Source organism: Temnothorax nylanderi, unplaced genomic scaffold (genome assembly GCF_030848795.1).
Source record: "Temnothorax nylanderi isolate EJ_2023f unplaced genomic scaffold, tnyl_v1.0 TNYL_tig0008_pilon, whole genome shotgun sequence".
Taxonomy (NCBI): Eukaryota; Metazoa; Arthropoda; class Insecta; order Hymenoptera; family Formicidae; genus Temnothorax; species Temnothorax nylanderi.
Genome location: NW_027249070.1, coordinates 431641 through 453545, shown reverse-complemented (window position 1 = coordinate 453545; position 21905 = coordinate 431641). Strand labels below are relative to the sequence as shown.

The following is a 21905-nucleotide window of genomic DNA, read 5'->3' as shown; positions in this document are numbered from 1 at the left end:
AAATGTAAATATCTTCCAGCAGTCGGTGACGAAAAATCGCGAATTCTTTTACCTATTTACCGAACTTTTACATATCTCGATATCCGTCGACGGCTTTTTCCCCTGAATCAACTAAACTTTCGAAAGTATATCGTTTCCTTTCATCCTCTTTGTACGCGCAAAACGGCCCTTCGTTTAACTTTAATTTCCCCGTGCTCGTTTGCGCTCGAAAGCGCGGGGTCAGATAGGAGAAGACAAACAACCGTGTGATATGGAGCCCGTAAAGACCACCAAAACGTAAACCGTGATACAGGCGCCGCTGGACCGACTCGCCGCCGCAATGTGTTATCGTCGGTAAACGAGTCGCTCTGTCACTTGCTATTCGTCTCTAATTCTCCCCGGTCCTGTGCTTTAGGAAGATGAAACTTTAATTTCGCCCGCCCGCCGCGCCGGGGTCGAAAACAAAAGCAAAAGGCCAATTATCACGTCCGCGAGTGTGATGTCGTGCCCGATTCATCGGCTCATTTATTTCCAGCGTTTTCACCGTTATTCACCCGGCCCGTCTCGTACTAATGCCTCGTTCGTTCGTCCTCGCGCTCGCTTATGTTCTCGCGCGCGACTATCGCGCGATGGTCGATGCGCGATCCGATGCATTTTATCCCGCACGCTCTAATGGACGTCGATTCCCCGTGGCCATCGTTGGGTACGGTTTTCCCTTTGATTTCGGAACCTCTCGCTCAGCCAAATTTCATGGGCGGGAAATTTTTTGCGCACAGGCCCTGATACAGGCATAAACCTTAATGGGTTAAAGTCCATCGGCGTGACTGGCTAGGCGACGGGTTCGAGGCATTAACTAAAAACCGAACCGAACGGTTCGTCCGGCGTGGCCGCGATGCGATGGAACTACGAGGGCGATAGACCAGGGGAGGGATAACGGGGGAAGGATGCTGGAGGGCCATGACAGGCATCGCGCTCTGGACCTCGTTGCAGTGCACCGAGCGCACGTTGTGTACGTGTACCCAGCTCGAACACACATCGCTCGATGCTGGAAAATGCCGATCGCTACGTTCATCGTCCCTCATGGCTATCGACGATAGTCAGTAGTGTCTCCTCTATCGTTTTATAAGCCGAACGTTTAGCTACATTTATTCTTGCGATTGAATTATTGTAATATGGAAATAGAATTTCATATAGATTTATCGAGATTGTGCGTTGTGCGTAACCTGTTATAATTAATGTGAAAAAATAAATGCTACAATTCCAGGCTCAAAAATTAATGTCATTTTATTCGTCACTAGGTACTTCCTATAATAAAAAATGCTCTGAAATATCAGCTTGTAAAGAGATCAATCCCAATTTCAATTTTATTATATCGCTTATTGTTTTATCTTGTATATAATTTGCGAAAACAGAATAAATTTGTAATCTCAGAATAATTCGAGACAAACTTTCTTTCTCTCTTTCTGTATCTGACAACCGATATATCTTATAATCCTACACACGTAAATCTCTGACCTGCATCCAGGCTTCAAAATCCATTTATGCCTAACACTGACCTATTTTTATGCGGACAATATCTCCACGAAATAACGCTATGAAAATCCCCGCCACAGAATAAACGATAAATTACCGGCCGGAAAACTAAATACCGACCAAGCGCTGCCGACCGCATATTCGGGGGCAAAAAAAAAGGGAACAGGAAACCCGCCCAGCCTCACGCGATTCACTCGTATACAGCATCTGACAACGAGAGACGAAAATCATGCGCCGTCGGTGGCCAGCGTGTGCAGGGGCGAGCGATCGTTGGATCCGCGGAATCCCGGTCGATCCGCTCCAGGGGATACGCTCGCTCGCTCGTTCGCTCGCTCGCTCACTCGTTCACTCACTCCTCTCGAAAGCCGGAAGTAGCCGTGAAAAATTTTCCCGTCGACGTGTGGTGGCCCGTGTACGAGACCAGGACCGCGCATTTCGCGGTGTTCGGGGTGTCGGGGGTGGTTCACCAGAGAGTGTACCGCGGGTTGGGTCACGGTGGGATGAGTCCTCAGCGGTGTTGGACCCGAGCGCGCGGTGAGGCAAGGGAGTGGTGTGCTGGGATACCGGGGCAAGGTGAGGGCAACGCGGGGGTAAGCGAAGCAGAGCGCTCCGAGCGGTGAGTGCCGAGGGGGGTATCGCGGGGGTGCGCGGAAGGAGCGAAGTGGCAGTGGTGGTGGCAGTGGGTGGCTGACGGTGAGGGTATTTGTTGGCGCGAGTGGCTAGCCAGTCGGATTACCACCGGGAGGGTGATTCGAGGGGGGTGCTCTCGTTGGGGTGGCCGCGTTCGGTTGGGATGGGGTATGGACGGCGGCGAGGAGAGGCGAAGAGAGAAGGCTGGGTGGGTGGCTGGTGCGGCGCGGCGCGGTATGGCGTGGGTCCGCGCGCGAGCGGCACACACAGTGGCACTCGACGAAAAATGTAGCCAGAGAGCGACCGCCGCTGGAAAATTTACACGCATCACGAGGGCGAAGCTGAATGGCGAGGGTTAAAAGAGCATCGCTAATGGCTACCGCGTCGGTTATTTTGTGGATTTTTATAATACGACTGGCCGGGTCCCTCCTCTCTCTTCATCTTTCTATCTCTTTTCTCCCTCTCCTTCTTCTTCCCTCTCTCTCTCTCTCTCTCTCTCTCTCTCTCTCTCTCTCTCTCTCTCTCTCTCTCTCTCTCTCTCTCTCTCTCTCTCTCTCTCTCTCTCTCTCTCTCTCTCTCTCTCTCTCTCTCTCTCTCTCTCTCTCCTCCCTTTCTTTTTTTCTTTTTCTTTCTCTATCTTTTCTCCTGTTGACCTTTTGCAACTATCATTGATTTCCCGAAACAGTAGTTTTTCTTTCACGAAATAGTCCCCTCGTCTCTTCTTTCTCTTCTTTCGTTCCTACCTCTCTTTCGAGCCATTTGAAATTTTGCAGCTGAAATCGCGCGGAATTAATAATTCCCTATTAAACTGTAATTCGATCGATCGTCCCGTGCGATAGAGTTATAATTACAGTAAAGCTCGTGGAAAGATAATTTTTTTTTAATCAGTGATTGCATATCGTTTGTCGAATATATGTACCTACCGTTATTATCGCTCCACTCGGCCACAAAGTTTATCGATAGAGTTAGAGGCTTCAAACTGGTTTTTATCGCGACCGTTTAAATCGGCTATTTAATCGAATTTCTCACTACTCAATCTCTCATTAACTAGAATACGTTGCGTTCACAGAAAACAGATATAAATGAGTCTGTTTTCTCGCTTTTCGAATTTCTGGTCTTACAGAATGAAATATTTCGAAAGGAAGCGAGCTTCCCTCTTGCCGTTTGACTTGCCCCTCGCGTATCCTTGCGGAAGCGCCGGTAATTAACATTACCTCTCGACGTCTCTCGCGTAGAACCGAATTGTTATTTCTTCCTGGCAACAAGTGCTTGGCAGTTGGATGCTTCGCACAAAATTACAAACCGGTGAAAGTAATAATGTTGCCACTTCGTGATATGATTAGAAATAATTTATTTTGAAATAATTTATCCTTGCATCTGGCATTGAAATTTAAAATGCGAATAATGGTAAGTTATCAAGAAACACTGAGCAACAGCTCTCGGTCTTTACCGATTTCACGCGCTATCTCGATAAGCGATAAACGGCGGCTTCACGCATCAAACCGTGTGCAGGAAAATAATTTTAACCTATCAAAACCTCCGTCGAGCACGCTTGGCGGCGGCTCCGATTTCACCACTTCAAATGTACTAGATTCAAAGAGGCGCGTACGCGCGTGTACGGGCCGAATCATTTTGAACGTATCGAAACCCTCGTCGAGAGCACGCTCGGCGGCAAGCCGGGTTTCATCGCTTTCTACATGTTTACCGGGGCAAGGTCGCTGGACGAGCTCTCGGAGACGATTCTAGCGCGTAGTTACCCTTTTACTCAACGACGTAACGCTAACCCAGTGAAATAGATAACCATTTCTGGTTGATACCGTGATGGGCACGGAGAAAGAGCGCAGGAGAGGAGCGGGGAAAAGGGATTGAAGCGAGGGAGCGTGAGAGAAGGCACGTGAAAGAGCGCGAGGCGTCCGGCAGGACCGAGTGCGCGTACGGTACGGATCTACACGTAGCAGGAGTACAGCCTGACCGAATTCGTCCATATATCGTAGGGCCAACAAACCGACCGAATCTCGACAGGACGGATGGGTAGGCCGCGCGTTTTCACCGTCGCCACTCCGCACACGCGGCCACCACCGCGCCACGGCATCGATGAGAGAGCGAGAGATACGCTGTACTCACTCCCCGGTGTATATATGCGCGCGTGCGGACGCTCGCCGGTACTATACGGTTTCTCTCGTAACGCGCGCGCGGCACACCGACGCACCGCGTCACACCGGCTACGAGCAACGAAAGCTTCATCCCGCAAAGAGCGATAGAGAGAAATATAAAGAGTGCGCGCGCGAGAGAGTCGAGACGGAGAGAGAGAGAAGAGAGAGAGAGAGAGAGAGAGAGAGAGAGAGAGAGAGAGAGAGAGAGACCGGGGGAGGAAAGAGAGAAGAGAGAAAGCGCGCGATACTGGCAGTGCAGCTCGGCACTCCGCAAATTTTCAACCACCACCCACTCGACCACCACCCACTCCACCTCGTCTCATCCTCCGAGCCTCACTTCCTCCTACCCGCTAACCCCCGACCCTTCCTCTATTCGAGCTCGTTTTTGCCGCGTCCACCGCCAGATCAATGGGGTTGCTAACACGGGTAGGTATATATGTCCGCGTCCCCACCGCCCCCGGTCAGTTCAGTCCACCCCTTCGCATACCCCGCACCCTTCTTCCATTCCGCGAGCCCGTCCGCCCGATCCCTCGACCAAGCTCTCTTCCTCCCCTCAGGCACCCTCGCAATACCTCTCCGCGATTCTGTACAGGGTGATTATAAGTTTCACGCAACTGATACTGATGGACCGATGAATGAATCAATTGTTCCTTACGAGGAAAACCAGAAATCGCGGATAGAATTTTCGCACGGAAGAAAAATTATACGAAGAGAATGACTTTTCTCTAATGATATAAGAATAAGATAAGATATTACAATTAAAAAACTCCTGCAAAAATTTAAAATAGCTCATCGTTCGAATTAAGTAAAGAAACAAGAGCACGCTGCTTAATAATTTGACGATTGAAAATTGTTTTATATTATTTTATAAGCTTCCTTATTACAAGAGCATCCATAGAGAGATTTATTTTATCAATGATATTTTAATATTCCTTACATCGGCTTTTATGAATACCGGCCTGTATATTTTAACAGCAACTTGTGTATTAAAACTATGACTTTTTTATCAATCTGTAGCTCGGTGAGTCGCGACTTGCGAACCACACACGACAGTCGGACAAAAGGATCGATCGATAATTCTATTTCGGTTACGGACAATTACGACTGATTCGACCGCTAATCAACGGCACGGCGAGTGGTTTTCTCCCCAACAATCCGACAAATATCCTCAAAACCATCTGAAAATGTTATATAGATCACTGTGTCCATTACTCGCGCGACGCCCTACTTGTACAAGAACAGTGTCCTAGAAATACTAAACCGTTCTGTAGAACTATACCACGACACAACCAACATGAGAAAGATATTTTAATCACTACTACTAATTAACGTTATTAAGTTGTTATTGAGTTATTGGTTTTACAATACATATAGCTGTAAAAATGTCCAATTAGATTAATTTTGCTATTAAAAAAAGCAGATGAGTGATTCGATTAAACATATTCCAGATGAATATAATAATTGGCAGCGAAAAACGCCCGCGGCTACCGCTTTCAATATCGCTATTTTCATAAGAGAAAAGGCACCCTCGCAAGAGTAGCTTATTAAATTCAGGAAACTTAAACACCACCTGTTGAAGGTCTTCGGCTGCCGCAGTGTCGTTCCGAAAACGCCCGAGAGTCACCTCTGTGCCATACACGTTAGAAACATTTTTCAAACGAGAAATCGCCGAGCGATTTTATTCGCGGCATAAAATCGTGATCGAGAGTCCCACCGATTTGGCCGGTGGCCAACCACTTGGAACGGACATTCACCATGAGTAAAAATGTCTCGTGTGGCTTCTTCTCTTTTATTCTTTTTTTTTTTTACCTCTCTCTGGCCGCCAAATTAGTCGGCAACCATCATCGGTGTCGCACATGTGATCGCCAGTCCAATCGGCGTTCCGATTCAGCGGCTCGTAAAACAATACGCGACTGATTACTCGATAACTTTCGCACGACCGAGATAGGAAGTGAGGAGGGAGGGAAATGATGCAGTTGCAACGGCTCTCAGCCGAGTCCGGCTTTTGCGATTCATACGCAATGGAATTACTGGTTTATACACGCCGCTGCTACCGCCAGTGTCGCATACGAATGCCGATATATTACATCACGAAAGAGGATTACGAAACAAAGTGTGTGCGAAAAGATTCTTATTATATTCCTATTATATTAAAGTAATCTCTTTGGCTTAGTTTTATTAATTGCAATTTATACTGCAAGCAGCAGAAATTAGTACAGCGGAAACTTTCCAGTAAAATATTGTAAATGTAACAGAAAAAAGAAAAGTATGATGTAGCATAAAACGGAGACATAAATATGTATAATCAAGATGTCAATAAAAAAGGAAGCTAGTATTAAAGCATAATTATAGATATCCATGGAAAAATGCTCCATCTGGCATTAGTTAAGCACCATCTCTTTCAGATTACGAGCCACGCGACCGGTTTTTCTCGCGGTACCCCAGGGATCGAGAATCGTGGGTAACAGAGACTTAGACATGCCTCGGTTGATCGATCGCAGAGCTTGAAGAGGTCTACGAAGAAGAGCGTTCGACAACCGTAACGCGACGAAGGGTGCTGCAGCGGGAACGGCTACTTCAAAGTCTCACCGGCCCGAGGCGGGGTGCGGTCTCGCGGAACCTAAGAAATCCCAAAACATCTGTCAGGTATCACTCCTCTCAGTACCACTGTGTCCGCGTTAAATCAGGTGAGCGATTCGCACAAAGGACGACGACGCGCTCCCCTCTCGAGTACTCCGCAAAAGTGCATCGTCGCGGAAATGTTCTTTCTTTGTGCTTTTCTTTCTGTCATCTACGCCAAGCAAGAAACATTCAAGAATAATGCTAATTTTTCTTTGTTAATAAAAGCTTTCTTTTATACGTAGAATATATTAAGAAACAAAGAGCAAACGATATGTTATGTTAGATATTCTTTGTTACAGAGCCTAATTAAAAAGTTATGATAAAAGATAAAATTATAAAACGATGCAAAAATATATACCAGAGTAGAAAGTTTTACGTACTCTAAAAAGTAATTGCGCTTAAAAAAAAATTGTAGTATTTAAAAATATTAGCGACCATATTTTTTTATAATTTATAACAATACGTATTATACAATGTAATATTTACTCCACTAATTGAGTCCTTTTTGAAAGATCTATATGTATTCAAACATTTCTTTTACAGCAATAAATCTTCGAAAACATCCTTTATTTGAAAACATACGTTTTATTTTAACAATGAGTGATTTACGATGACTAGTTTCTTTGGTACTACTTAAAGCACATTCCTATATTGTAGTTGATGTCCCCTTGCTGTGAGACTCGTCTTAAACTCGTCTTTCACTGAGAGACCATCTTGAGAAGCAAAACTTGGAATAAAGACATACAAAGATCTTAAAATACGAAAGTTTCGATTTGATATCGATATAGACGATATCGATCAGTGTTTGAAAAACAGATTAATCATACAGTGGTTATGCTTTCTAATCTAATGTAAGCTATAGCCTAATCCGATTTGATCACCGGCATTGACTTCGTGAAAAATACGGGATGGATTTTTTCCGACGTTTATTTCAACGCCGTTTACACTTGCAAAACAATCATCGAGCTTTTAGCTAAATCGCAAAATCCGCCAACTTTTTCCTGACACAATTTTTCCGCGACGTTACTTTTATCTGTTATATACATATATTTTTTATCAGATATTGCGTTCGAAAAATTGCAGTTAATTAAGCCGCTAGAATTATCGTTTACAACTGGCAACACGGATTTACGATAAATCAAATCTAAAGAAATTCCTGCGAGATCGTGTTAAATACGAAAATATCGTTTCTCTGATCATTTTCGTCCAATCTCCGTGAAATTCAATCGGACTTTCCGGCGCTTCATAATTGCGAAATAATTCTGATTTTTTCGTTAGACGCGGCAAAGATTAGCTAATTTTTTTAAGTAACAGATGCACACTGTCGAGATGAAATATTGTACATGATTTAATTCATCTCGTAGAATACGATGCATAACCAGATTGATCGAATGGCTATCGTAGTCGATCATGTAAAAAATCCATGCGCGTGTACACATTTAGTGACGCGCTCCAAAGTCGACGTGCATCTGCTCCTCTTCTTTCTTTCTCTATTCCTATTTTTATTTTGAAGAATTCATCACTGAACGAGAGAGAGAGAGAGAGAGAGAGAGAGAGAGAATTGCAGCTAAACACGATCTATACGATTAACACGTCAAAATGACACAAAAGCGGTCTTAGGATGTGTCATGGGAATTATTTTCTTTTTTTGTTACATACTGCACCGGGGATAAGCGGACCCCTCCGATTATGTTTGCACACATGACACGTTTGTCTGTGGGGTACCATGATACACCGCGCGCCCCATCGTTACGACAGACCGTTTTTCATCTTAGAAAAGGCATCGAGAATAGTTGAAAGAGATTCGGCAAATGTTTGCGCTTCTTCAAGAGTCCATACTCCATAGTGATCCACTTGAAACCGGTGGAGACCACAATGGCGCTTGTGATGTAATCTTACCCGATTATTTTGTCATCCACTTCGCATCGCACTACGTCTCGCTTGATCCAAGAAAAGAGTTTAACTCAAAACTAAATATTTTATTCAACCTACCAAATCGGATCTTCTAGGTAAAAAGAGTAATCTCCTTGTAGTGTGTAAAAGAATTCTGTGGGAATAACTATTTCAGCAAATATTTGGCCACTCACTTTTCATTTCAGATCGAATAGGATATGCGGGACGAAGACAAGGAGCAAATAAAGGGTGCATATCCCCCAAGAACCTAAGTAAGTTCGTCAAAGCCACTCTCGCCAATCGATATTAGTCGAGAACGAAGGTGAATTATAAATCGGGCCGAGTCTTCAGACTTCGGGTTTCCCCGAAGCGCCATGAAATATGCAACGGTCTTAGAGGGTAGTTTCGATCCGGCGGGGAGAGAACGAGCGTTAAAATGGAATTAACACCCCCGCCCGCCCAAAAGTCCCGGGTGAGAATTTGCCCTAAACTATTCGCGGCGATCATTCGACCGGATGTCCTCTCACGTTCACGTTCGGAAGAGATTGACATATCCTTCGGGCGCCTTTCCGTGTCCTTCGATAATAAACGTAATTGTACTAGAGATTGATAATTCGCGCGGACTACTACCTACGGATTACATCTTAAACTCGTTATTATTTACGCAGACTGTGTATATTTATGCCGAGAGGATAAAATGATTTCGAGTCGAGCTCTCCTTCGGCTGAAATCGCTTTAAATCCATAACCGCTAAGCCGCGTCTCATTAGTGTTTTACGCGAACGCCAGTCCGCGCCGCATTTTACGATTCTAATGATGGCCAGCTTGTTGGACCGAAGCGCAGCTACTCTAATAAAATAAATCATGCGCGGTGTGGAGGGAGACCGGTGCTGCGAACAGCGCTGCTGGTTCAAATTAATCCCATTGTGCCTGGATTTGGTCGGGGCGCCAATTAAACGGATTATTATCGTTGCTACCGTCATTACTTTTTGTAAAAACACTCCGTTGGTCCGAACAAATCACAAAATTTTAGATCACCCGTATTCTCTTTCTCTTGAAAACGAATGTCGCATATCGTTGCGCAAGATTAGATTTGTATTTTTTAAACGTTTCTATGTTTTTAAAGAATTTGCTATAAACTTTCGAGAAACACATATCATGTTTTTTTACAATGATAAACGACCAGACATGGGATAGGATAGAATATAGCATTCTCCTGACAATATGATAAAAAGAGATATATAAAAAAAGTCACGTTATCAAATTAAAAACAGTTGAGAAAAATAGGAAATATGTGTGTGAAAGACGTATCTCTTTCTATTATATAAAGGAAATTTTCATTCTGCCGCAATGTGTGTGTGTGTGTGTGTGTGTGTGTGATGTGTGTGTGTGTTTAATCGATAAATGCCCCATACTTTGACTGCCTCTAATCTAACTAGATAGTACCGAACAACCTGCTCAGACACATCGTCCCTAATTCAAGCAAGCCCCCGCGTTCTCAATCCCCGCGTTTTCGAAATCTCGCTTCTACCCCTGTCACACGTGTGTTCGCGTCCCTCGCAAATTCTCGACTATCACAGTTGAGGTATACGATGGGTCATGGTGAAGATGGCTACCGGAAATTGCTGGGTGACCTTACTTAGGAGTTAGCGCTAGAACTTAAAGGGACGGAAGACCGTCGAAGGGTTATCGCATCGCCCAAGGCTCGAGGAGGGCACGAGCATTAATGAGGCAATACCGAGAGAGAATCTAACTCCGTTCCATCCCGACTCGATGAGCCATCCCGGATTACATTGTCTTCGGTCTTACTTGATTATGAGATAGTCTCTGATATAATTCTCGTAATACTACTACATACTACGCGTATATGTATATATATAAACCATCATTTAATTTGAAAAAGATTGAAAAAGATTCGTTAAAAAATTCAGATAAAACACATAAAAAATTTATTATAGGTACAATAATCTCTCTCTATTGTTACAAACTTTTAATTAACTTTTAATTACTTGGCGTAATTCTCGCGCGTTTTATTAAATAAAACGTACCGTAAATCGAGCTGCAATGATATAACGACAATAAGCAGAAATATATATTTGACATCTCAGCTCGCGACGATGACTATCGGATTTCTAAGCTTCATCAGTACCACGTGCGTCATACTAAAATTGTTCAATCAAGATTTGTCACGTAGTACCGATTTTCCACACATATTGCATTCTCTCTCTGCCCCCTTCTCTTTCTCTTTCTCTCTCTTTCTTCAATCCACTGCTTTCGCCCTACATCCACTCGTCATAGGGTTCGTAACAATACTAGATAAGGGGCTGCAAGTAATAATGCCCCGGGGCATCGATCATGGAGCACGAATGCAAGCGTGCGTTGGTATATAGTATTTCAAAAACAAGACCTAGTATTGTCTTCAAGTTGAGTCTAAAAATCTTCGATACAATCTACAGTCGAATGTTTTTTTTCTTTGACATAGCATATATATTTATCATAATATATAATATAACTATATAACACAATATACAATTACTTTAACTTATCTTAACAGATGTTGCTAATCAATGAGAAGATAAACCGTGCGGAATGCAAATGTAAGTCCGACAAATTCGAATAAAAGTGGGTATATCCAAATTTTTAAAGCTGCCACGAGAAAAACTCTATACCCATACGAAATCAAACTGATGGAAATCCACGCAAATCCAGGTAGATTGAAATAAAAATCCTATCTCCATCTATCGGGATGTATAGGACTTTACATACCGGATTCTATTCGATGTCGTCCAGAATTTTATAGCGACGTATTTTTGAATATTAAACGACGCAAATTTAAGGGGTCACGTTGTCGGAAACTCGGGCCGCGTGTCACAGAATCACGCGAAACAAATCTTCCTATACATGTACGCTCGCAATCACATTTATTATCTAAAGAAAAAAAGATCTTTATACAAAAATTATCCAACTATGAGATAAAGTAACACTAACTATCTAAGTTCTGTGTTGTAATTATACACGCGAAACGAGATAATAGATACAACAAGTTACGTCTCTCTGCCGTCGATGTACACTATATGAAGATGTATATCAGTGAGCTATGCTGAGCACAAATGAATCCGTTTGTACATATATATATGCCGGTAATATGTGTACGTGTATGAGGGTGCGTAGACTGCGTAGCGTCCGAGGGGTGCGTCTCGAACACGTGACGCCTGATTCATACACAGACTGCTACGGAATCAATTTGTAATCTTGACTCGAATTAAGGACAGGAGGAGAGGGATGGAACAGCACGGTGAGAGGGTAAGAGGGTGAGAAGAGCGGGAGAGAGAGATACAGAGAGAGGTATAGATGGAGATACGTTTATTGGTAAGCGAGTCTGGCATTCGGTCCGAGAATGCGCTACGGGTATACTGGAATCCGGACTGTCTCGTGTTGAGGGCATTATAGTCGGGTTGTAGGTTATTAGGTGCGCCGGCTAATAGGCACCGATATAGCGTATTAATGGCAGGTAACCGGACGGTGATAATGGGTATCAAAGGACAGGGTATCGCAGAGCGATGCGGCCCGATGGGAAGTGAACCCGATGGCTTTTACTTGCCGCGTTTTATGGAAAAATATGGAATAATGCCATTAACCTGACGCAATCCGGATCCACGCGTCCCTAATGCGTGTTTGCGTTTTTCGAACGGAGCGCCGAGAACTTCCATCAGCACGGTTGAACGTAAATCCATGAAAAACGTGTAACATCGTCGAGTAAAATTTAAAGCTTACTATAGACAAGTAAAGTGCCATGAGAGAGAGAAAGGTTGCAAATCTACTAACCATCCACCAATCAGACTGCAATGTCGAACGTTCGAATATGCACTGTGCGGAGAAGAAGAATGTGCGAGCTCGTACACCGCGATTTTTCCTGACTCGCTAGTTTTGTGAAGAGAAAGAGAGAGGTAAAGAGAGATAGAGAAAGCGCGATAGGAATGCGTCGCATCCCGTAAGATCGTACATAACTCCCCTTTGTCGCGCCGTACCGAACTTAACGTACGAGTGCGCTCCTGACGAGAGGAGAACTAGCGAAAGAGAACCGGACGAAACAAAAGGACATAGCGGTGGCGGGCGGACGGGGGTGAGCGCAGGGGCAGAAAATGATCGGGGGCAACGAAAACGGAAACAAAAGCGACGCGGGGAGATACGGCAGTATGGCGACGCTTCCGGTTCGCTCACCGCACACAATGCACTCTCTCGTGTTAACTTCTGTGCCCCGTTCTCTCTTCTCGCCGCACGCCACCTTCCCCACCATCCTTGCATCTCTCGCGCATCGTATCTCTCACCTATCCTCTCGGCGAAAGGTATCCATCCCCGCGAAAATTCCGCGACTCTGATATGCGACTCCAACGTGTTACGTGAGTCGCTGTTAAGAGTCGAAAAGCCGAAGTCGCGTTTCTTGTTACCTTCACGCAACAAACGAGCGATACGTTCCCTGAATTCTCATTAATGCACTTCTAATGGATAATTTTGATCTTCTTATTTTTCTCAAGTGGCAAGTAATAAGTTACCTTATTATTTTATCTCGTGCAAAATAAAGAATTGAGATACATAATCATGTCTGTCGCGTAATTGTAATCTCAGAAACGTCCAAGATAATCGACGCTGACGATTTCGGTATTAACAAGTCTCCATCGACATTGACCGACGCGTCGTATGAACCTTTCAGAAAATCCAAGCTACGGCATTATATGACATTTGACGCGAGTCTCTATAGTGTCTTTGACACGGCAGGCACTAGACGATATTAAACCGGAGCTTTTGCTGGGCACTGGCAAGGAAACGGAAGCCTAACATGCAGAGAGATGTTTTAAGAAATTAGTTCTCGTTGTTATGAATCGCAGAATGACGCGATCTTATAGCTTCGTTTGACTTTCTCGTCGAGAGTGGCGTTATTAATTACTTCGTATCGTTAGAGCCGACACCCTATCGCGCGATAAAATAATATTGTGTTAACCCTTTACCGTCTTTTCGCGACATGTCACGCGTTATTATAAGTGCAAAATTTTGAAATGCGTGCTCACCAAATATTGAATAAATTAGAAATATGCAAAATATAAATATTAATATGTTCCAAGTTTAATTTTAATTATCTAATAAAATGATCTAATAAAATCGAAGGATATGATCATCCATTATTCAAACTAAATCCATTATTATATAGAACAATACCGATGGCAATACTCACGCATTACTTTATCCTGATTTTCCGAACAATTCTGACACAGGATGAGAAAATGGCAGAAAGTCCGTGAGCACATCTAAAAATGGAAAAAATAAGAATTACCTGATGCTAATTTTTCACTACACAGACGCCGCGCCGCAACTTTTATGGAAGCTTTGCCTAATGTACAAACTCAAGGACAAAATGAAAGAGGTAAATTTCTAGCCAATACATTTGCATTATCTATGCAAGATCGTTTTGCAGAATATTGAATAGTTTAGTTTCTATTTCACCAAAGAAGTTACAATGACAATGCTTTAGTCAAATGCTAATTTTTCACTACACAGACGCCGCAACCTTTATGGAAGCTTTGCCTAATGTACAAACTCAAAGACAAACTTAAGTATAGTGACATTAAAATGAAAGAGGTAAAATTCTAGCCAATACATTTGCATTATCTCTGGAAGATCGTTTTGCAGACAATATTGAATAGTTTAGTTTCTATTTCACCAAAGAAGTTACAATGACAATACTTTAGTCAAAGTGTCAATGCAAATTCAAAAGCAGGAAAAAAGATAAACGATTTGGTTTCCCCAGAACAATCGTGTAAAGTGCGTAAAATAAACATTTTCACATACGTTCGCAAACGCAACGCGTATAAAACACGCTGTTCATTTATTATCTCTCGCAAAATATATTCATTTTAATGGACTTCAAATTAGCGCGCTTGCATTATATGCGTTGTCCTCAATGTACTGCGCGTTTTAAAATGACTTCATGTCCAAAGAGCTGCTCATTAGACACTCAAACCAAAGTTTGGCCGATACTAATTGTAAGACTGCATACTAGAGATTAAAGCATTGAAACATTAAGTATTAAGTTTAATAAGATAAATATTTAACGCTATAAAAAAATACTTTTCATTGTTGTTAATAAATATAGATATTGTTTTATCAAAGCTGAAATAAAATATTTTCTACGCATTTTCTGTCGCCTAATTTGCCAACTTCTTGCTACATTTCTGTTTTCGCGTGTCCATAATAACAAAATCAAAATTCGTTGAAATTATCTGTTTTGAAATCTAATTTATACCGTCGGCATCGAGACTCGTTCAGACGCTTATTGGTAATATAACTGATCAGAAATAAGGACACTATTGCTACGCTTAAATCCTCACGATATAGAAAATAAATCCTTCTAGGAATAGGAACCGAAAAGAATAATGATTGTTGCCATAAATCTCGTATAGTACATGGTCAGCACTTATTGACTTAAAGTATTCATCTCTGTTCGAGATGATAGAAATTTTACTTTTATAATTTGTTCATTTAAATTAGTCCAGAAAGGAGTAAAATTCACTTAAAAAAGATTAAAATTAAGCATTATTTTATGTAAAAGTAGGTCAAAAGAGCAACTGAGAAAGACCTCTCTCTGTAATAAATCTTCCGTAGCTACCCCTCAGTGTTCCATACGTTATCCAATGTTAACGGCATTACCCTCATTACCGGTATTGCACGGACCCAATTGTACCCTTCACTTGCCTCCTTTTTGCCTTCACAAGAAACTTTAATCGATATATGTATAATTTTAGCGCGCGAACGTCTCTCTTAATAATAACCTTTTGCTGAAATTTATATGTATGTAATTTGTCTATATATATATATATGTATACATTTCTTCATTGATCGTGATCGAGTAGTCAAGGAAAGATAGATTGTTTATAAGAATTTATACTTATTTTATGAATTTCAAATGTTATTCCCCATTGTATGTAGTTAATCTGCAATTTCAATCACAAATAAAAAATCTTAATGTACTAATTCTCAATTTCTGGGCTACAATTTGGGATCAATTTTTCCACAACAAAAACGAGGCGTTAAACATATGCAATTATAAATCATATTCAATGTTTAATACATATGATTTTCAAATAAAGAAATCTTAATGCAAGTTTAAAAAATTGTTTACTTTATAGAATAATCTAATTATTTTATACAAATTATGTATAATAAATATAATATATAAAATAAATATAATTATATATATATATAATTTATATAATTTATATTATACATTATTTGTTAAAATAACCTACGTAAAATAATTTATTTTATAGAATTTACTTTAAAATTATTTTATTGCAAACTATAGATCTTTATAAAAATTCATTGCTATTTATAATAGATACGATAATATATGAAATAATATATACAATAATTAATTAACAATGAAATTATCAGGATGCTAAATATTTATATTTCTTACATGTAATGTATATATATATATATATATATATATATATATATATATAAGAACACATTTAATATACTCTCGTATACTATTAATAAAATATAAGCAATGAGAGATCAATCTCTCTTTATTTTTCACAAAATCTAAAAGAAATGGAAATTTTTAAAAATAAGTTAATAATGAAACAGAAAAATTTTGCCCATAACTGCCACAAATATAATCTAGGACATTTTTTATATTTTGTTTAAATTATATATACAGTGCATCATATTTGGAAAATACCCTCCGTATTTAGAAAATTATAAATAAATCGTAGTGCGCGCGAAATGTCATTCGGTTCACCGCTTGGACAAGACGCATTAGCCTTGGAGGTCAAGAAACGCGTGCAGCTGCCGGACCAGATCACTCGTGCGTGGTGGGGTAGTTTGAACACGTGCGCGTGAGAATTTACGTCGTCACGTAAGCGTGGCGTAGGTGGCTCGGTTGGTGGAAAGGTAGTGACGAGGCCAGCATGACGAGGAGAACAGAACGTGAAGGCAGAGAGACCGAGAAAGGAAGACAGATGAAGTAGGATAGACAGAGATGATAGAGAGACCGAGTGAGAAGGAGCAAGAGAAAGGAAGAGAGATGGAGAGAGAGAGAGAGAGAGAGAGAGAGAGAGAGAGAGAGAGAGAGAGAGAGAGAGAGAGAGAGAGAGAGAGAGAGAGAGAGAAAGAGAGAGGTCGAGTGGATACGTTAAGGAAGAGCGGAGGCGCCGAGCCACCCTTCGCGCGAGCCAGGCAGCAGGCAGGCAGCCCCTTTCGCAAAGCACCCCCTAAGCCTGGTTAGGGGCGAAGGCGGCGAGCCGCGGAGGCCACAACACGACCGCCGTCCTCATTGGTCGACGCGCTTGCTCTGGGTGGGGCTCCGGAAAAATTGGAGGGGAGAAAAATCCCCCCTAAATAGCTGCGGCTACGGCTGCGAAAAACTAGAATCCGCTCAGCCGGCATCGAGTGCGCGTCGGATTGCTTCAACATTTTACCAGTTCGCGGTACAAAGGTGCAATCGAAACAGAAATTCAAATCAGGAGCACACAGTGGAGTTTCTTCGCTGAGAGATAGGGGCACAAAGAAGTAACATGTGTCTACTATTATTTGTACGAGTGTGATAGTGAATATAACGAAAAGAACAGTGATCGATCGTGTTCACCAAAACAGTGGTTGCGCGCAGGAGTTTGAATTGAGTTAAAAAATAATCGAACTTTTCCCTATTGGATTTCCCGCTGGAATTAAAAGAATGCATTTACGGGATCCCTTGGGGGTGGACACCCTTAGAACACTCCACGATTCCCTTAGAAGATGTCATGGCGAGTTGGTAACGACAGGAAGCCCCACCATCATGTGCAGTTCATTACCATCTCATTGGAGATCGAACAAGTCTCTTCCGGTAGCATTCAAGGTCATCGCTCTCGACGATGTCATTGATGGCACGCAAGTTACCATCAAGGCTGGCAATGACGAAAACTGTTGCGGCGAATTGAGGAATTGCACGGCGGTCATGAAGAATCAGGTCGCCAAGTTCAACGATCTCAGATTCGTCGGTCGTAGTGGAAGAGGTGAGCTAAGAATCTGCATTTATATGTACGAATGTACGAAGCTCCTCCAAGTATCCACAAAACTTTAAGAAACAGACTTCGCTTTCGTTTACAGGAAAATCATTTACTCTAACGATCCAGATCAACACGATGCCGTACCAAGTAGCCACGTACGCCAAAGCTATCAAGGTTACAGTAGATGGACCACGCGAACCGAGATCTAAGTCGAGTAAGTCGATATACAAATACAAATAATAACATATATTTGACTTTGTCGTAATGATAATTATTACAGTGGCTTGCGACAGTTATTCTCTTCAAAAAATAAGGTCAAATACAAAAGTATTTCGCGCGAGAGATTGGCATTTAATAATAATACGTAATATTCCAGAATTCAAGTTTATAATAAAGCAATTTAGAAATTGATTTAGAAAGTTTCGGAGTTTGTGTAAAAGTGGGTAGAGTACGTAGATTCAAGACAAATTCTGAATTCCATTCTTTGCGTAAATTAACGTCGCGCGAAAAAATACAGTAATCACGAAACGCAGTCCGACAATCCGATGAGGGGGAGGAGGGGGGCTTGGGTACGACATTGTTAGAAGAGGGGTGGTATTCAACCGACGGTCGACGCGACGGGTCCGAAAGTCGTCGGAAGCTCCGTGACCACCGCGGAATCCGCAAACGGGCGTCGGAGCCTCGCGGGCGTTTAATAATCCGGCGTATATCTGGTGGACCTCAAACCGCGAGGTGGTGGCGGTGCCGCTGCCGCTGAACGGTGCCGAGCCCTCGACACCGAGCGTCGGCTCGCACGTGCACGAGCGAGCGCGCGCACATGCACGCCGCGCAAGAGCACATCAGCACATGCAGCATACACACGCACACGCAGCCGACGTACACAGACACAGCGAGATCTGGCATCGTGTCAAGCCGCGAGAACGAGGTCTTCGTCGGCGGTACGCTCTTTAGCTGCCGGCTGCCGCGTTTATTTTCCCCGAAACGCCGCCGCGCCGCCGGTTGGTCGTCGTGGCCCACTAAGTCAAACTGTTTATTGGTCGGCAGTCGGCACCCGGGGAAAGAAGTCAGGAGAGACGCGGAAGACGGTAACCGGCGGCAGCGAAGGCGACGGGGACGGGGAAAGATAGACGCCTGCAAAAGAAGCCGCGTTTATGCGTTTGTTTATCGCACCGCATATGGCGGTAGCATGTGCCGCGCCACGAAAACTCGCGCCACGTCGTAATAACGGATTTTATGCCACGCTCGTATAAACAGAGATACACTAGCTGCTCCTCCGGATCGCCCGGGGAAGCGCCGTTAATCTTCGCTTTTATAGATCTTGGGTGGCCGAGTTCCTTTTTCACGGCGTTTGTCAGTTCGTTAGTCGTGTCTCTCACGAAGATTTCGTTCTTTGAGTAAAATCTTTTGTAACGGCTTTATATGTCTCTTAACTTATCGCAAATTTAAGAACGCAACGCACAACCGCAATATAGACTGCGAGAGAATCTGGTGGATCGTAAAACTATAAACGTTAAACGTTAGTCGAGCGCGTAGACTGAAAGAAACGATGAAATCTATTTTCAACGCTCGTAGCTGGTCGTTAGCGTATGTATATATAATCAAGCATCCCCGTCATTTATTTTACAGATTATCAGTATAGCGCCGGTTTTCATGGACTTGGCTTATTCAATCCCTGGCTGGATCCCGCGTACTTTGGATCCTGTTATTTGCCGCATCCTGCTTTAGTTAAAGGTAATCAAGCATCTCCGATGTATTTTACGGATTATCAGTATAGCCCCGATTTTCATGGACTTGGTGACTTATTCAATCCCTGGCTGGATCCCGCGTACTTTGGATCCTGGCATCCTGTTATTTGCCGCATCCTACTTTAGTTGAAGATTGAAGGTAAAATATCGCAACGTCACCGCATTCAGAAAAGAAAGGAAAAAAAATTGATTGATCGGGAAAAATATTTCACACTTTTTTATGTATCGTGAACGTGAAAAAAGTCTTAAAAGAGAGTCCGCGTTATCGATTTCGTCGAGTTCGCGACGCCTGCCGATGATTCATACTCCGTGAGCTGGACCGAGGGGTGAGTCTGAGCTCTCTTTTCCCACAGCGGACCCCTCTACGGTTCCCTCGTCCCGCTTTCCCGTCCCGTAGCCACGTACATCCCTTTCGTCGTTGAAACAACAATGTGACTTACTACTACGTTCGCCCCCGCGAACGAACAGTCGAGATTAACCGATTCTTTCTTCCTCAGGAGCGGTACCATCACCCCCCGATTTATTCAATTCGGCCTTCTCACCAATTTTGACGTATCCGTTTGAATACGTCAATAATTATCCCGATTACGCGGCGTTGACGACAACCAATGTGTCGACGACGAACGCGATGACATCGGTTCTGACGCTCGCGCCGCGGCCGAGTCCGTCCAGAACGCCGCCCAGCTCTAGCGAATCGGGTAGTGAGTCCGCAACCGAAGAGGTTCGAAGTGCCTTCGTGCCTCTTCGACACAACACCTTACCACCGAGCACATCCTCGTCGTCGTCGCCAGATAGAAATGCCAAAAAATCAACCGAGGGCACGAGAAACGAATTGAAAGCGCCCACCGCGCTCATTTCCCAGAGATTATCGCCCTCACAGAGGAGTCCGTCTCCGTCGACGAAACTCTCACCGCCGTCTGCGAAAGTATGGAGGCCGTATTCAAAATCGTAGATCCAAGTAACAAGAACAAGATCCCGAATATCTTGGACGAAGGCTAGTGAAAACGTATCGCCGTGATGGTAGACGAAAAAATTAATGATTAATTTTACTGAATAGAATTTACAAACTTTATAAGTTTTATGAATAAATATACAATTATATAAAACACGCGATAAATTTCGAAAATTTCAAAAGTTTCATACATTCATAAAATTAATCATCAATTTTTTGAACAACTCAGCTTTCAGATATTCCGAGACGCATCGAAGACGTTTTGTCTACCATTGCGGACACATGTTTCAAGTTTTACAAATTCATTTGATGAATTTTATAAATTTTATTAAATCAAAATTATAAAATTCCCGATGAATTTTATAAATTTGAACATATGTATATATGGAAACGAATTGTATATGTACTGTGTATATAGTTCGTGGACAATAAAATAGTTACAGAGAGATAAAGATTTATTTACATTTTGTGTGTTCATGGAAGTACACATATAAGTGAATGAGTGAAGGAGGGAGGGAGGGAGAGAGAGAGAGAGAGAGACCAAAACACAGAGATATTGATATTATTTATAAGCCAGAGTTTTTATGTAAATAGATGGTAGAAATGCAACGAGAATGAATAAAATCGGAATCCGCATAAGAACATTTAAACAATCTGTCGTATTTAATCACATCCTTCTCAGCACCTTTAAAGTTAAATTTAACGATCGATCACTATTATATCCTAAGAATGATCGATATCGTCGCGCGCGAGATCTATTCTCAAAAGTGTCAAGGAAGTGTCGTCGAACAGTCGAGGCGTCGCGAATAGAAAGGAAGAATATGAAAGAGAGCGGAACGTCGCACTCCGTGCTGCTGCAAGGGGAATCCATATTTTTTTGTCGCGATTTAAATCTGAATGGTCGTACCGTCGCGCAATCGTTCCGTCTCTTTCGTGTGTGCGTAAGGGATCCCATACGGCGAACACAAGGGTGGAGAATGGTTTATATCGAGGGGAGTGCGTGAGATCTGTATTAGTACCTATAGGTTCGGGGACATCAGCGGTTCTCAGGTCTCTCGAATAAATCTGGCGGGTCAGTGGTTCTTTTTGCCAATCTGAGATCGGCAGAACCACGAAAGAGATGGATTATTTTGTAGAGATTTAATTTTTCGCCAAAAATTACGCGCACTTAATTTCACTCCACGTAAAAACATGAACATAACGCAACCGCGGTTCGATAACGTTCAGTTCATTCGACGAGATGTCGGATGACGCGGAATGTCCGTCGGGACTGTGCTGCATCACGCTGAAACACGACCTGGGGTAAGGGATAGTTTTTTTTCTGAATTGTTCCGGTCGTGTTTGTCAACTGGTGC

The 21905-nt window shown here is 42.8% G+C and overlaps 1 protein-coding gene across 1 annotated transcript; it reads left to right on the top strand.

Annotated features, from left to right (window-relative positions):
• Window positions 1–17221: 17221 nt before the first annotated feature.
• Window positions 17222–21203, top strand: LOC139783361 (segmentation protein Runt). Its single transcript, XM_071722515.1, has 4 exons — window positions 17222–17859; window positions 17954–18067; window positions 19480–19584; window positions 20096–21203. The coding sequence occupies exons 1-4, from the start codon at window positions 17541–17543 to the stop codon at window positions 20548–20550; spliced, it is 993 nt and encodes a 330-aa protein (XP_071578616.1). The 5' UTR covers window positions 17222–17540; the 3' UTR covers window positions 20551–21203.
• The last annotated feature ends 702 nt before the right edge of the window (window positions 21204–21905 follow it).